The sequence below is a fragment of the Chaetodon trifascialis genome, chromosome 22 (genome assembly GCF_039877785.1).
Source record: "Chaetodon trifascialis isolate fChaTrf1 chromosome 22, fChaTrf1.hap1, whole genome shotgun sequence".
NCBI classification, from domain to species: Eukaryota; Metazoa; Chordata; class Actinopteri; order Chaetodontiformes; family Chaetodontidae; genus Chaetodon; species Chaetodon trifascialis.
In genome coordinates this window covers 19,563,526-19,580,268 of record NC_092077.1, presented here as the reverse complement: position 1 = coordinate 19,580,268, position 16,743 = coordinate 19,563,526, and the positions used below count along the sequence as shown (strand labels likewise).

The 16,743-nt window shown below is 47.3% G+C and overlaps 1 protein-coding gene across 1 annotated transcript in view; it reads left to right on the top strand.

Moving 5' to 3' along the window:
* LOC139350280 (thyrotropin-releasing hormone-degrading ectoenzyme-like) overlaps window positions 1–16,743 on the top strand; it is a 127,003-nt gene that overhangs the window by 103,103 nt on the left and 7,157 nt on the right. The window contains exons 11-17 of the mRNA XM_070991504.1: window positions 409–497; window positions 2,082–2,215; window positions 2,303–2,358; window positions 8,604–8,751; window positions 8,911–9,014; window positions 9,290–9,397; window positions 15,497–15,664. Of these exons, the coding sequence (XP_070847605.1) occupies window positions 409–497; window positions 2,082–2,215; window positions 2,303–2,358; window positions 8,604–8,751; window positions 8,911–9,014; window positions 9,290–9,397; window positions 15,497–15,664 (807 nt within the window). The remainder of the gene's footprint in view (window positions 1–408; window positions 498–2,081; window positions 2,216–2,302; window positions 2,359–8,603; window positions 8,752–8,910; window positions 9,015–9,289; window positions 9,398–15,496; window positions 15,665–16,743) is intronic.

Genomic DNA, 16,743 nt, shown 5'->3' with positions numbered 1-16,743 from the left:
GAGGGAACCGGTGGGTTTTTAAAATGCATCGAGAGTCTGAGAGCTTGGGGAACTCACTCAAAGCCTGAAGGAAGCTTTCAGCTGAAATTACAGATCACCAAACTAACCTGCACACTCAGTTTCCCCAGACAGCACATTTAACCTCTCCAGCTCCCTGAAGAAGACAATAACCCTGAGCCGCTTCCTCCTGACGGATGTTTGCTGACTCCTGCAGCTATTACACTCTCGCCCTCCTCCCCTCTCTCTACAGCACAGCCGGCGTCGCTCCATCCGTTTCCAGCTGACTGATGTGCAGCGATGATCGCTGACCATCACTCTCTCTTTCTAATGTCTCTCCATCTGATAACTGAGGCAATAAAACTCAATCCCATTCAGCGGCCATTACTGACATCACTCTCCTGTCTGCAGTCTACAGTGGCAGGTGCCGTTGACGGTCGCGGTGGGAAACGCATCCGCCCTCGGTTCAGAGAGCCTCATCTGGATCAACAACAAGACAGGTATGGTGCTGCCGCCACGCTTCAGGTACGACAAAGTACTGCTCGCTCCCATTTATTGAACACTTCCATCAAAGTTGGTTTTAATCATCTCGTCACACTTGAGATAACAAGCCGCTGTCTTGGGATTATTTTGGTGTGCTAACGGAGCAAAATCTGATCAGCACAAATTAATTATCTCATTATCTCGAGATAAGTGATTTGCGTTTAAAGAACTAAAAGACTGGGAGCCACAGGTGTGTTCCTTTGATAACAGGCTGCGCTCGCTCGGAGGTTCAGCCGAGGGAATAAACCTCATTCTGTGTTTTGTTTGGAGAATAACTCTCGATCTGTATCTGTTCACGCAGAGTGAAGCTCCTTGTAGCTCCGCTTCTTCTTCTGTCTTTTCGTGGGGAATAAAACTCTTTCTTTTTATGGAGAGTGGAAGTCATTCAGGTTCAGCTGTTTGAGGGTTGGAATTGTTGTGCTTCTGTCTTCTGGAGAATAAAACTCTCCGGGGTTGTTTCTGGAAAACAAAACAACTCTACTTTTGGGTTTCAGAGAAGACAGCTTGCTTTGTCTCCGAAAATATCTGCTCTGCTTCAGTTTTTGGAAAATAAAGCTAATTCTGCTCCTGGTTTTGCAGACCCTGGATCCGTTTTTGGAAAAATAAAGCTTTTTTTGGAGTGAGAGCTCATACTGCAGAATAGAAGTCTCTGGTTCTCTGGTTGTGCTTATTAACAGCTGACAGGTGATGGACTGAGCTCTGGTACAACTCGAGCTTTGTGAAAGGAGGCGGTCGAACTTCATGACAGTTTAATATCAACCAGTGGGAGGGTAGCTGAAGAAGTGGGCCAGACTCGGGTCAGCAGCTGTTTTCATGTGTTCCTCACCTGGCTGTTATGCAAAAGCTGTTCTACTGAAGCTCACAACCACATTTTAGAACCTCGGAGGACGCTCTCGTCCTGATGAGAGGCTGAGACGCCACTACGATCAACACAATCTGCTGCAGATCCTGCAGTTAATATTCAGCTGTTTTAGCTTTTCATTCTGTTTTGGAAATGAAACACCTGTCCAAGTTAGCGTGGATGCCAGTCAGGTAAGTGTTTCAGTAAAATGCATCACAGAGTGCAGCTGTACTACTTTTCCACATCATGACAATGCTTTGTGGGAACATTATAGAACAAAAGCATTCAATTTAAAGCGAAAGGCTTTTGCTCATGGGGCCAAACATCTGTTTACCTGTTTCAGGCTCATTCACTTATCATTCTCTGCCAAGTTCAATGTGTACAAGCTTTCAGAAAAACTTAAGTCTCCCTATTTTAACTTTAATCAAACTGCGTCTCGATATAAAGCAACTGGTTCAGTCCGATTTCTCACTGTTCACCTCAACTTCCAGCTCCAAAGAGCCCACATCACGTTAAAAAAGCAGCGACACAGTTTCCTGCAGCCTTTAAAACACTGCGACGACCTCGGCAGCACAACGTGGTATCGTCTGCATATCTGATGACCTTCCACTCATATCCTGCCTTTTTTCACCTCTTTGGTTGAACCGGTGCTGTTCTCTCGTCGGACTGTTGGCTAAAACTTTTCTGTTTTTTGTTTCAGAAACCCACAGGATTGGTCAGATGGATGACAAAACCTGGTTGCTAGGCAACATCAACCAGACAGGCTACTTCCGTGTGAACTACGACCTCCAGAACTGGAAACTGTTGATACAGCAGCTTCACAACAACCCTCAGGTCTGTCTGTCTCTCTGTCTCTGCTGTCTTCTGTGTCTCTTTTACTCCCTCTCTGTCTGTCTCACCATTTGCTCGTCTGTCTCTCAGATCATCTCCGTTGGAAACAGGGCAGGACTCATCGACGACGCCTTCAACCTGGCCAGGTGAGTCCTCTTATAACCCGGTTCGGTCCGCTTTGCCTCACACTCGTGCAGTGGAGTGGACCGATGGGAACAGGGGAAGGTGGTGGACAAATGATCTGTTTCTTGTCGTCTCTCATCTGTCTCTCAGCCTATGAGACATCTGGACAGACTGAACGAAAGTGCAGCCAAGGCTGAGCCATTGTTCCTGTTTGTTTCTAATGGCTTCACAATGAGCAGAGTGTCTTTGTTGAAGGGGACCGATGAGGTGTCTGCCTCCCTCAGATACGTCTGTTTTGACAGACTGGACTTCCTGAATGGACACATATTTTTGGGAGGTGTCATCGTCTGTTCAGGTGACAGAATCGAGGAGTCAGCTGCACATCCGGAGGTTTATGCTCTGTATTTGAGTTCAGCTAAGACCTATGGATTTTCATACACAACTTTACATTCACACACAAGACGCAGGGCTGGAGCTTTGGCGACAGCTGATTCCTCCACATCCATAACCATGAGATAAGCGCCACTCTGTGGCTCGAGGATTAGCGCTGTTGCCTTGCAGCAGAGGGTCTTTCTCTCCAGTAGATGTGCCTGCTCAGCAGATATGTCATTGTCGCTGAGTGTTATTCTCGTATTGTTATCCATTATGATTATTTATTTATTCGCCACCCTCAGTTTTGAGATTTGAGAACTGCAAACAATGTCAGTAGAGATAAGGAGTGTGAGCCTCCTGCAGCCTTCCAGGAAACTTCACCTCAAACAGTCTCAGTCTGAAAGAAAGTCTTTGTTTGTTGTTTGGTGGCAGTTTTCTACACAGAGCGTCCCTCCACTGGTTCCAGGACCAAGAACGTTCTATGTTTTTCAGCTCATTTTAATTTCTGTATGATGGCTGCAGGCTAAGTCCCTCATCTGCGTTTCGTGTTATCCAGGTGGAGTTTGCAGGTGTGAGAAACGACAACTTAATTTGCACAATGTGAAGCAGTGGGAGCCATTAACGTTGAGATGATGGACATTTCATACAGCAGATGACATTGTCAGCTTCCCGACGGCTTTAAGAAAGAACAGAGAGAAGAATCAATAAAGAGTTGCGTGTCGGTCACGTTCAGAAAGCAGAAATAAATACCCATCAAACACTCAGCAGATCATCTATTGATGTTTTCCAGCCTGCTTTTCCTGCTCTTCATTCGCTCATTACGTCCATTCAAACACAGCAGCAGCAGCTGGTTGACTCTGTTGTTGTTCCCTCGTGTGTGAAAATCGCACTTCAAACGTCGCCATCGTTTTCTCATCCGTCGTCAGTCTGATGCGCTTAATCTTTAAAGTTCTTACCGTCAATGAAGCAGCACACGAGTTGTGAAAGGGAAATTTAGTCCGAGTCCAGCTCCTCTGGATCTGGACTTCCTGGAGGTGTTTAAAGTCTTGAGAAACAGAATTACAGTTCGTCTGACATGAATGTGAGCGGCGTCCTGATGCCCGTGTGCCGTCGTGGTCGTCTGGATCAAAACATTGGTCCTAAATGTGTCAGTCAACCTTTGGACTGCCTGTGAGACTCGCCTGGAGACTAAAAACAGCCAATCCGTCCACGTTCTGACACCTTATGAGACTTTTAGTGTCCAGAACTTCGACATTTAGATCAGTGGAAGTGGCAGAGTGTGCTTTTCATTATATTTTTGCAGTTTGGAGGCTCGCAGACACAAATCCTGTTGTTGCATTTACTCCTGCAGTACTTCTTCAGCATGCACACAAGCTAAAGAAGCCGCGACGATGGACAAAGTGTGCGAACGTGACCGAGTTGACAAACAGCAGAGTTTCCCTTCAAGGCAAGGCGCTGCTCCCAGAGCTGCCTGGATTACACCGCGGCTCCCAAAGTGACAGAATCACATCTGGCTGTGCGAGATGACCGTCCACGCCGCTGCATTCAGATTAGACGACCGACGTCAGAGCGGCGTGAAGCGAAATTCAAAACCATCCCGAGCCTGACGGAAACTCTGTGATGAATGAGCGATCGGCGAGGCCGCCGAGCGGGAGCGTGTCGTTTCTCATCGTGATGTTTTCAGCCCGAAGCTTTTTGAGCTCCGCAACGGAAATGTAGTCTGACACCAAGCCCACAGCTCAATCCAGGCCTCCCTCTGCTCCTCTCTCCTGCCCGTCTCCCTCTCAGCCATCTGTCTGCCGTCGCGCCCGATGAGCAGCAGCGGCGGCAGAGAGACCGGCTGAGTCCTGTTCGAGCGCGTTGATGAGCGAGGAGCTCAGCGGGAGGCTTCATCTGCACAGAAACACACGTACAGATGCTCAAATATTCACTCTGACAGCAGACGACGCTCAGCCTGCATCTGTCGCCATGGTAACACCGAGCGTCCTCACGGGCTCTGGCCTGATGCGGCTGTCTTTGGGGGCTTTGTTGTCCTCGTACTCGTGAGTTCACCCAAATTACAAACTTCACTTTCAAGAGTTTTTATTGAGTACTTTCTGCCGCCGGATGAGTAAAACTGTCTGCAGGAATGGATGCGAGTAGATTTCAGTGAGTGGATTGTTCTCGTAGCTCAGGTGAGCCAACGCTTTCAGAACACACAGGAGGATTGTGGGTGATTTAAAGGAACAGTTCCAGATGCAGAGAAACCTTCGTGTTTGTCATGTTGGGCCTGATGTCTCCTGACATGAGAGGACATGACAGAGGGAAGACGTGACAGAGGAGAAGTCCAGCAGGAGTGTTGTAGTTCAGTCCAGTTTTGAGGTACTTGTACTTCATTGAGAAATTACATTCTATGCTGTTTTACACTTTCTGTCCAGTGACAAACACGTATCTCCAAATGTTTGTGCTGAACTGAAGGATGAATTCTTCCTTTATGTCTGGAGAAAATTCTCCTCCTTCTTCAGCTCAATAAACTCATTAAAAAAACCTCTGGGATCAGCTGAAAATGCATCGTCACAAAGCTGCTTTTTGGAGATACGTGGTTCTCACAGGACGCTGCAAACACATGATGGTCTTATAGAATATGATGCATTAAAGCAGCCAACAGGATGTGAAGTCGTGCTGAGTGGCAGCAGGAATATGAATCCACAAACAGCTGAAAAACACTGACAGGAACACTTTACTGCAGCCTGAGTACTTTTACTTGAAGTACTCGATGCACATGGAGCTGATAATACCTCCTTTGTGCAGTAAACCTGAGCACAGCCGCAGTATTTGACGGCTGGCGTCTGTTGACCGTCTGACTTGTTGTCGACGTTGCAGCGTTCCTGAATCTCAGCAGTCCCCGCCCGGGACCAATCAGCCGTCAGCGGTCGCTCGTCGTTCGTCAGAGTCCGATAACAGACTGAGATCAGCTGTTCGATCAGTTCAGAGGGCTCCTGGATGAGAGAAAAGCTGCTGCGTGACGAGCGTGATGAACACACACATGTTGTTTCAGCGTTTTCCTCTGATTGCCGATCATTGATCACAGTCCACAGATCTTTAATCTCTGATTTAATGTGAGTAACACTGATTCTGTTCTGCTTACAGTTCTATTGACCGGGGAGCTGTGTGTGTGTGTGTGTGTGTGTGTGTGTGTGTGTGTGTGTGTGTGTGTGTGTGTGTGTGTGTGTGTGTGTGTGTGTGTGTGTGTGTGTGTGTGTGTGTGAAGCTAGTTTAGCCGTAATAAATGGCTGTGTCTCTGCAAGTGTGCGCTTCAACAGTGATGAATGTCGCCTCTCATTCTGTGTGTGTGTAGTGTGTGCGTTTGTGTGTGTGTAGTGTGTGCGTGTGTGTGACCACAGCAGTCCCTCGTTAGCTCTCCACTGAGCCTTGCTAATGGCTAATGGACAAACAATTAACTGGCCCTTAACGAAGTTAACGAGTTAATGAGCTCGTTAAGACTGGGAGAGAGACACGTACACACACGCACACATAAAGACACACACACACGCACACACACACGCAGACTGTAAATGAAAGAGAAAATTGAAAATCTATCATTTCTTCACTCTCCTGCGTCTCACTGAACAGAAGCACCTGACTCAGTGTGACGCCCCGCCGGCGTCCTCTGCAGCTCCACCCGAGCAGGGACTGGAGGTGTGGAGCTGCTCCAGAGGTTGGTGCTGCAGGACAGGCCATCTACACCACAAAGGTTCCTCCTGGAGAGGCCTCCACCGGCCCACTGCATCCATGAATTGAAAATGAGTCGCAGGACGCCGCCGCCGCCACCGGCACGATGCTCCACACACTAACAAGCAGCTGTGGTCAAAATCAGCAGCAGCACAGAGTACAACATAGATCACATCCTCCAGCTGTGAAGATGATGATGATGATGATGATGATGATGATGACGACAGGTAGACTGAGTGACACACAGACCTGAGACCAGCAGCTGTGATGCAGAGTGACGGTTGAATCTGAGCTTGGTTCACATGGTTAGAAGGTCTCAGACCAGGTCTGTCAGGACCCAGGTGGACCTGCAGAGACCTCGTCCTCCGTCTGTTTCAGTCATGTTTGGATTCTGTGTGGATTTTGTTTTACAGTAAAATGACAAATTGTCATTTTTACACTGTAATTTAGGACTTTGGACAGAGCCAGACGAGCTGCTTCCAGTCTTAATGCTAAGCTAAGCTAAGCTAACCGGCTGCTAGCTGTAGCTTCATGTTTAGTGACTTCAGTTCACATTTCACAGATTTCAGATGTTTCAGGGTTGAACTTTCTGTATTTTTAGTATTTTTTGTCTCGTTTTCAAAAGTTCTGGTTCCAGTGTTTTTTTTGTTTGATGGTTTTCAGGAGCTGATTTAAAGCATTTATTGATCATTTATGCGTTTAAATAAGCGCTTGTTTGAGCTCTGTTTGTAAATAAAAAGGCTGGTTTAAAGGTGCGGTTGCCTTTCGGTGGAGGAGATGGAAGTCAATGGGAACATTGTTCATCTGCGGTGCGTCAGATCTCTGTGCTTCTTAACACTGAAAATAAGCGAGGACAGAAATAAATAAAACGTCCTTCACAGGAAGGAACGCGCTGCTGTGAATGTCTGCAAGTCAAAAAATGGAAAACACTGACGGACAAATGAACAGGATGAAGGCTGGATGCGGTTGCCATGGTCACCTTTATCTCTCCCTCTGCCTCCATGTTTAGTCGCATCACTCGCGGTGCAAACGGGAAGTCTCTGAAAGCTGGATGGATTATGGTAATGTCTCAGAGGCCAGGTGCATGATGGGAATGGAGATGAGTGTGCGGAGGTTGGTTGAGTTGGATATGAGGCAGATTATGGAAATACGAAGGTCTGGATTCAGTTTCCTCGGCTGCTCGCAGACTTACAGTCTTATCTTAAACAGATTAACTTCCTGTGGAGGTCTGTCTCCCTCAGCCTGTCTGTCTGCGTCTGGAAATTAAAAAACTGTCCAAAATACCATTTCAGTACGAGAGCGTTAACCTCCTCCACCCCCGCCGTGCGTCTGCTACTCACTTTGATTGACAGCTCGTCGGTAAAGGTCAGGGCGGGCCTCGGGTCTCTGCTGTGCCTCCTCATCGGTCGCTCCTCGCATCGATCAATAATCAGAATAAAACCAATAAAACTAACGTCACCTCTGTAAGTTCACTTTCTGCCCTCCACCGCGCGCCTCATTAATATTCATGAGCTGTGGGTGTGGCTGAAGGTCGACACAGGAAGCAGGTGAATGCCCCCACCCCCCCACCCCCCCAAAACATCATGAATGTTAATGAATGCACAAAAGAAGCTCGTTAATATTCATGAGGCGGTGGCTGTAACCCGGGCAGCTAAATAGCCCCGATGGCATTTAGAGGCCAAGTTCATTTTCTTAATGTGTTCGAACTGTAGTATACTCACACACACACACACACACACACACACACACACACACACAGACTGAGGGCTAAAGAGCAAATGTACTTCAGGATCTGGCTTCAAATTGAATTTGTGTACCTGAATTCACCTCCGTGTGTCCTGGATTCAGCACTGAAAAAGTCCAGAAAGAGCCGTCATAAAAGATCTGTACGGAATGCCAAATGGGTCAAAAATGTGTTTTAGTTATGCAGTCTTTGGCACGCTTTAAAAAGTTTAAAAAAGGCGTGAAAAAGTGTACATAAACAGAGGAAAGACAATGAGACAATGTCAGTTCATCTCTAACACACACTGGACGCGTCACTGGAAAGGTGTACGGTGGCTGGGATGTGCCAATCTCAGTTCTTTTTCTGCTGAAGCCTTTACTGACCTCATGACATGTTTAGCATTTAGCACTTAGCATTATCTGTGCTCATTTGACCGTCCTTTCTGTCTGCCCTCTCTCTCAGGGCTGGGTACCTCCCACAAGGTGTCCCCTTGCAGCTGATTGGCTATCTGCCGGAGGAGACGTCCTTCCTGCCGTGGCACTCCGCCAGCCGAGCGCTCTACCAGCTGGACAAGCTGCTGGACCGCACAGACGAATACAGCCTGTTCAGTGTAAACACCCAGTTAATCAATCACCATCTCAATCAGCCCTGCAGTCAATCAATCAGTCAGTCCCTTCAGCACCGACAGCTGCTGTCTGTTAATTAACGCTTGACTGTGTGTGTGTGTGTGTGTGTGTGTGTGTGTGTGTGCGTGTGTGTGTGAGAACAGGACTATGTGCTGAAGCAGGTTGCGTCACGGTACCATCAGATGGGTTGGCCAACAAACGGCCCCAGCAACGAGGGCAACGTCCTGCAGGCGTCCTACCAGACTGAGTAAGCAACACACACACACACACACACACACACACACACACACACACACACACACACTGTCCCACACTCCTATTAATACTGTCAGACTAATACCAGAAAGCGGGAGGTGTTTGGTGCTAGGCTAGCAGTTTGCAGTCTGTGCTAAGCTAGCCTGCCTCTGCACTCGTGCACAGCGTTAAAACCGGCGTCCTGCTCCAAACAGGACAAGTTTTAAAGTGTCTCATGGTGGACAAAAGGTCAGAGACAATGTTTTCTTCTTCTCTGTCTCTCCTCAGGGAGTTGCAGAGGGAGCTCATCATGTTAGCCTGTAGCTTCGGGAACAAGCAGTGCCACCGTCAGGCCGTCGCCTACATCTCTGACTGGATCTCCAGCAACAAGAACAGGTAGGAACACACACACACACACACACACACACACACACACACTGTCGACACCACACACTCTGCACAGCTGACAGGCTTCATTTAACCTCTGGGCAGCTGCTGCAGGCCGGCCAGCTCTCCCACATTGACCGTGAGACTGCACAGCTGATAGTTTCACACGCTCTCACGTCTATTTTCTCACGCGGTGAAACTTTAATTCGTAACTGATAACATCGCGGCGTGAAAAGAGGGCGCGGACACACGAGACGGAGCAGCGGCAGACCATCGGAGCCAGAGGGAGAAACGTCCACTCCATCATCAGGTCTCATGATTCCCAGGATCTGGTTTTTGACTCTACTGGATCTGGTTTTTGACTCTACTCGTACCTCATTACTGAAGTCTCGTAGCATCATTTCACATTTCTGCCTCTTTAAATAAGAGGAAGCCTCGAAGCCTTTCATGAAAATACAATTATCATTTTTTGTGTGTGGCTTTCAGAGGTGAACACACACACTGCTCCTCCATCTAAACACACCTCTGTGTGAGTTCAGCCTCGCTTCGCTCTTTGGTTTCACACCTGTGACAGATTGAAACGTTCATGAATGATGCAGCGTTTAATCCGTTCAGAGGAGTCAGACTAATGAACGGCTCCTGAGGTGAGTACCACACATCTGAAATCAAACCGTCATCATGGATTCAGCTTCATCGCAGCTCTCGTTCATCACACAGCAGCTTGTCAGGAGATGAATGGCCTCTCTGGTCTTATGGTACATATGTGTGAAAGCAGCTCTGACATAATCAATAAGAAGAATATGATAAATCCAAACAGCAGTTCAGCTGTGAACTCTCTCCTCTGCTCCTCTGCTGGTTTCCAGCTTTATTAAAGTGGGTTTGTTTGTTGTCTGGACAGCGTTATCCTGCGGGATCCGCCGTCTTTGAACAATGTGTTTTTCTCCCTCGTTTGCTTTCTTCACACACTTCTTCTCTGTGTAGACGAAGCTGCTCGCCTCCAGATTCTCCTCAGAGTCCCATTTTTCACGGCCCCCTCCCCCCGCGTCCTCCCGACTCCACATTTCAGCAACAAAATTACTCCATAAATTAACCAGAATGCAGGAAAACAGCCTCTGAAATTAGCAGGTTTCTGGGGGAAGATCCCCGGGTGCCCTGGTTAGCGTCGCTCTCCTACTGCTGGTGGGAAGGATGCTGATCACCTGTGAGTCTTCACCACTGACCGCGATTACTGGAGTGAAGCTGAAAGCCCTGTCCGGGTGGCTCTGGGATAAATCTTTCCTCAGAGTTCAGTCTGAGTCTGAGACGCGGCCGGTGCACCTGTTGCTAGCTAGCTTACAGCTAACGTCAGCGCACAGTCTGCAGGGGTCAGAGGAGATTGAAGTTCTCGCCGATGCTACGACCCCAACCTTCATCGCTTCATATTGTCCTGCTCCCGCCCCCCATCTTCATGCATCCAATTGCATTCAATTTCTTTACACCTGTATGAAGAAGAGAAAGAAACGCAGGTGACAGGTGAGCAGCAGGTGTAGCAGCAGCTGTGACTGAAGCCGGAGTCGCCGTGTGACCATGTCAGCCTCAGTGAAGTTTCAGGACAAGAATAAATAAGAGCTGGAACAAACCGTGGACCCATCGTGCTCCACGTGTGGATGTGACGCCTCTGTACCTACGAAAGGTAGAAGAACATCGTGATCCATTTCTTTTATTCTGCGTTTCTTCTCTGCCTCTTCCATTCGCTGCCGGCTCAGCGGGCCCTTAACGAGATCTGCAAAATTAGATTTCAAACAGCAAATTAAATAGAAACAGATGCTGGTGTTCTGTAAAGGACAGCAGGGAGCTGACGATGAGAGGCGTGCTTAAATTAAAAAACACTGCTTCATCCCTTCATCCGGCAGGTTTGTGGAGGGATTGTTGGAGGAGCGGCGGGTCGGGGTGTCGATTCATGTTAATGTGAATTCCTGGAGTCACGACCTTTATTTCCTCTCCTGCGACTCTGTCGACACAACACAAACGTGGCCTTTTCAAAATTTGAGAAGCATTTTGGAAACGCTCCACTTTCAGCGGTAGAAAAGTGCCGGATAAGTCCACATTCACGCAGGATTAATCTCTCCAGGGGTGATTTTTTAATATTTCATGCTCCATTCAGTGATATAATCCCATCTGGAGCGCACATGTATGTGGTTTTCCTCCCTGTGCCAGAGTATTAATTACAGATCTGCTTTTTATCCCAACGCTGCCTCACGTCTCGTGAGGAGAGACCTGAAAGACACATGAAGCTGAACTTTATTTAGCACTCGTGTAATTTTCACTGCATTAACTGTGAGAAGAGTGAAACAAGCCTTTGAGCCTCAGCAGACCTGCGTCACACCTGCGTCTCCTGCCTGAAAAGGGTGTTTGGAGCCACCTGCTGCGCTGCGACTCTGGCGAAAATCCCACCCAGAACAATGAGCGTAATTAGTGAAGAGCACAGCTAATAGTTTAGCACCTCTATCCTCCCGGAGTATTAATCATCTCCCACTGGGGCTGTGTTGTAAATGAAGCGTCTGAATGGATCAAAAAGCTCAGTTTTAAAATGTGTGTCTGCAGCCACTGATGGATTAACCTGGTAGGGGGTCCTGGAGCGACAATGGACCGCCGGGCCCCCGTTAGCCCCCCGTTCATTCCTCGCTCTGCAGAGTCATCAGTATCTCTGTGCTGAAATACTCTCCAGGTCCTGGTTTGCTGTGCCGTCATTTGATTAAACACCAGTTTAGGAGCGTGCAGCTCGTTAAGCACAAAGCTGAGCTGAATGTCATGAAATCTGGACACGCAGTCATGGTGGTGGTGATTTAAATACCAGCAAAACATTCCCATCGGCCTCGGCTGCACTGTCAGTGTGGAGCTGACTAGCAAAATATTAGCATTCTGCTAAAGTAAGATGATGAACTTGATAAGCATTATACCTGCGAGCATGCTAATGTTAGCATTTAGCTCGCAGCACCACTGTGCCTCAGTACAGCCTCACAGAGCGTGACAGTAGAGAGATAAACAGGTGAACGTTAGTCAGGATGCAAACACAGGTCTCCTGCATGAACGTCAGCTACGCGCCCTCCTCCACCCAGACCTCCACCCTGTTACACACAGGCTGCACGACTTCCTGCGTCCGTAGCGAGTGATGGCGTCAATACAAGCCATGAGTCATCTGCAGCAGGAGCCTATTTCAGTGAGTGCACAGCTCACTTCAGCATTTTTGACACAATTCAAAACCAGCACGCTTATTCCTGCTGGTCCTTCAGGGACCAAGGAAGGACAGTTTGACATAGACCCAAATCTAAATTAGACCGGATCCACAATGCTGTTGATCTGAAAAGGCCCAAACAGAGACACTAACGGAGAGCTGACAGTTTGAGTCGATCAATAACTCCCCAGCTGAGCCTCTTTTTGTCGGCTGAATCATTGCTTTGTTGATCGTGGACAGAACGACGCAGGAGGCAGTGGAGTCCGTCTCATGATTAACGACTGAACTAACTGCAGTGAAAAGAGAGACGGCACGGTGCCTTTGTTGTCATTGTTGGCTGGCTGAACAGTTCTGGAAGCTTCCTCCGGCGTCAGATTAGAGGGTCCAGCCATTTCTGTGGCTGTCAGGAATCAGATGTTCACCAACACTTCAGGACGTGATTGGCCAGCTGTGCGGAGGTAAGAAGGTCGGCTGGCCCGTGGTGAGACCCGTGAGGACCCCCCACAGGCCTGCCGACGCTCAGTGGACCCTGGTGGTCCGGAGATCCCTCGGTCAGGAATCCACAAATCCACATCGCTCGAGTATTTTAAAGCAGAAAGTCAGTGAAACACCTGCGTTTTCTACAGATCTAAGATGTGAATCCAGTTGATTTACTGTCAGCAGCCAATCAAATCACTCCAATCTCTGACTTGGCACAAATGTGAGGAATGTCTGAAACGATCAGCTTTGTTAAAGGCTGATCGAGCTCTTCATGGAGTCCTCTTAAAAAGACGTTTCTGTCCGTTAAATGTGTGATGGCGTTCTGTGAATCCTGCGACAGGACGTCTGCCTCTAACAGAGGCCGAGCCGGCGCCGGTGGAAGGTGCAGCGGCCTCAGAGGCATTCCATCTTTAATTACCTGCCCGAGCTCGCCTCGCCCCGTCGTCCACTTTACATGCTTTATCGCTCAGGTGGAGCGATTTTCCAAACGCAGAGTGACATTGAGACGGACAGACGGACGGAGCAGATGGCGGAGCGACATGTTTACAGTCAGAACGGGAGTTTGATGCAGAGGAAGAGCTGAGTGGGAGGCAGAGATATTTCAGGAGAAAGACAGAGCTTTAGGACATAAAACATCCTCTGCAGACTGTTAAAACACACACACACTCACACACACTCTGTGTTAGTTAATGGGATCAGAGCCATCTGGAGGTTTCCAGAGACTCTGTTCCCTCATTTTATATTCTGCAGAGAAAAACTCACATTATCACTGTTATTTTTATTAGGAAGAACAGCAGCGGCTGCACAAGTAAAAGTGATAAAACAGTAACAGAAGCAGACGCCGTCGTACTTGAACTTTTACATGATGAATAACCTGGAAGCAGCGCAGACGTCGTGTTATCGCTTAAACACACTCTCATTCCTAAACACACACTCGAGCACGCAGGGTTTGGCAGATGTCGTCTCAGAAGGACTTGAACACCACAGTCAGCAGGAATGTGGAGGTTAGCCAGTGTGTGTGTGTGTGTGTGTGTGTGTGTGTGTGTGTGTGTGTGTGTGTGTGTGTGTGTTTTGAAGCTTGCTCTTAAGTGGAGCATCTCTAAAATGATTTCCCAGGTCGGTGAATGATGTAATTGTCCCTGCATCACTCACCCTGCACACACACACACACACACACACACACATACACACACACACACACACACATACACTCACAGGGTTGCTGCCAGCTGAGTTCACTGTATTGTGATGAAAGTTTTTAGTTTTGGTTTACTGACAATTTAGGTCAAGTACACACACACACACACGCACACACACACACACACACACACACACACACACAGTGTGCAGGGGAGTTCACCTTGTTGCTGTGATGATTCAGGTCAGTAACCAGCTGGGACAGCAGTGGTTTCCTGTAGTAACTCCAGTTCTATGAGTTCTCTGTGTGGATCTACTCGTCATTGAACTCCGCCTCAGCTTTTGTTCACAGTTACTTGACAAATAAAGATTTTTGTATAAAAAACATATGAAAACGTGGAGCTAGAACAATTATTTTGATTAATAAAAAATCAATTGGCACCTATAATAAACATGTCATGGTTCAAGCTTCTCAAACGTGAAGATTTGCTGCGTTTACTTTTCATTGTTTTAAGGATGATTTATAATGAGGCTTTGACTTCAAACATCAAGCACAGCTGAGACCGAAGTTTTATAATGATAATAAACTTTATTTGTGTTTCACCTTTCATGGCTCAAAGTGGTTTACAACAAAGAAATCACAGGCGCCGAGTGAGCGCTTCACATAAAAAGACAGAATGGACATAAAAACAGATGAAAAATGAACAAAATAAGATGGAGAATAAAAATTCCACTAACAAGGATGGAAATAAAAAGAAAGGCAATGCATGAAACCACATAGAAAAATAAGATATAGGTAAAGATAAATGACATAAAATGCTTAAAATCTATAATGCAGCGTTTTAAAAGACGCGCAGCAGTGTGTAAGCAAAGCACAAAAGTTTCAGATTATTGTCAATAAAAGACAATAAACTTTGATCAAAGTCTGAAAGTATTCCAACGCAATATATTCAGAAGTGCCAATCAGGGTTATTGAGACTTCATGGAGTCCCAGTCGGTGGGAAAGTGTCTCTAAGTGTGTCTTTGTCCCTGCATTTTATGACCAGACTCCACTGGATAAGTGAAGGGATGTTTTAATGGAGCTCCCTGATGGAATAAGAATGTCTGGCTTAGCATCCAGAGAGAGTCCTGGTTAATCCTGCGGACGTGTCTTATCAGCTTTTTAGTTTTATTACCTCTCCTTTTCTACTGTCATACTGTCTGTCTCTGTCTCTGTCTCTGTCTCTGCACAGGCGTCAAATCAAATCCCCGATGACGCTCTCTCTGTGTCTTTGTAGGATTCCTCCCAACATCAGAGACATAGTGTACTGCACCGGGGTCAGCCTGATGGACGAGGACGTGTGGGAGTTCATCTGGATGAAGTTTCACTCGTCCAACGCCGTCTCCGAGAAGAAGATCCTGCTGGAGGCTCTGACCTGCTCGGACAACATCTTCCTCCTCAACAGGTGCGAATGTCATGCCGTCGTTTGCGCAGAAAAATCTGTAAAAAGTCACATTTCATCACCTGCTGAGCAGCAGACAGACAGACAGTTAGAGACGAGCTGGTTTAACTCAGCAGGAGGTTGAGGAGACTAAAAACGGAGCTAAAAACCAGCTGACACAAACACGACTCAGCATTAATGATCATGTTGCGATGTAACTGCTGGATGTGGAAATAAGCAGCTGTTTGATAACGAGTTCGATTAGATGTCTTAAAAGATGTTGATGTGTCACAGTTGTGTTGATAACTCGTTTCTGCTGCCCCCAAGTGGCCAAAAATGTCAGTTATTACAGATTTAAAGAGTAACTTCATGCTAAATTTATGTTTTACTCACTACAAACGAGCGGCTGTGACTCCAAACGCTCATTTTTTGACGCCTCGTGTCTGTCTGTCTCATCATCAAGCTGTTAAAGTCTGAATTTGCCAAATTTCACTGAAGTTTTTTCTGGGAAAGTTCTAGCAAACGGCTTCCTGTTTCAAGTCCAGCAGACACGAAGCGACACGATCTTTCATTTGTTTTTGTGCCACCTGATGAAAACAGGACCAAGATTGACTCCTTCTAGCACCATTTTTGGCCTCCATATATCGTCATTGTTTCCTTCTGTTGTTTACTGTTTTCTGGTGCGCTTGTGACGTCGAATGTAACTCGTTGACAGACAGGCGAACTCGTCGAATGGCAGCTAAAGCTAACGTTTATCCGTGTTCAAAAAGCCTGCATATGGGCGCTTACTGTGGCGTTTAGGTGGTAGAACAGCGTGTCTGCTGTTGAGCGCCGGCCGATCATGACTTCATCAGAAAACTGCTGCTGCACGTTAATGAGAGCCGTGAGACTCATCCAAAACAGTAAAGTTGGAGGCTGTAAAAGGAAACAAATGCATCGACAGACACTAAAACACACCGCAGAGCGACCGTTCACCCGTTCACGTCAGCGCAGGGTTCGTCAGCAGAGATCCTTCAAGCCTTGAACGCCTGACACGAAGCATGAGGTCGAACATGTGACGAACACGGCTTTGATTAAAAGCTAAAGATGCTGACGGGTTTTTT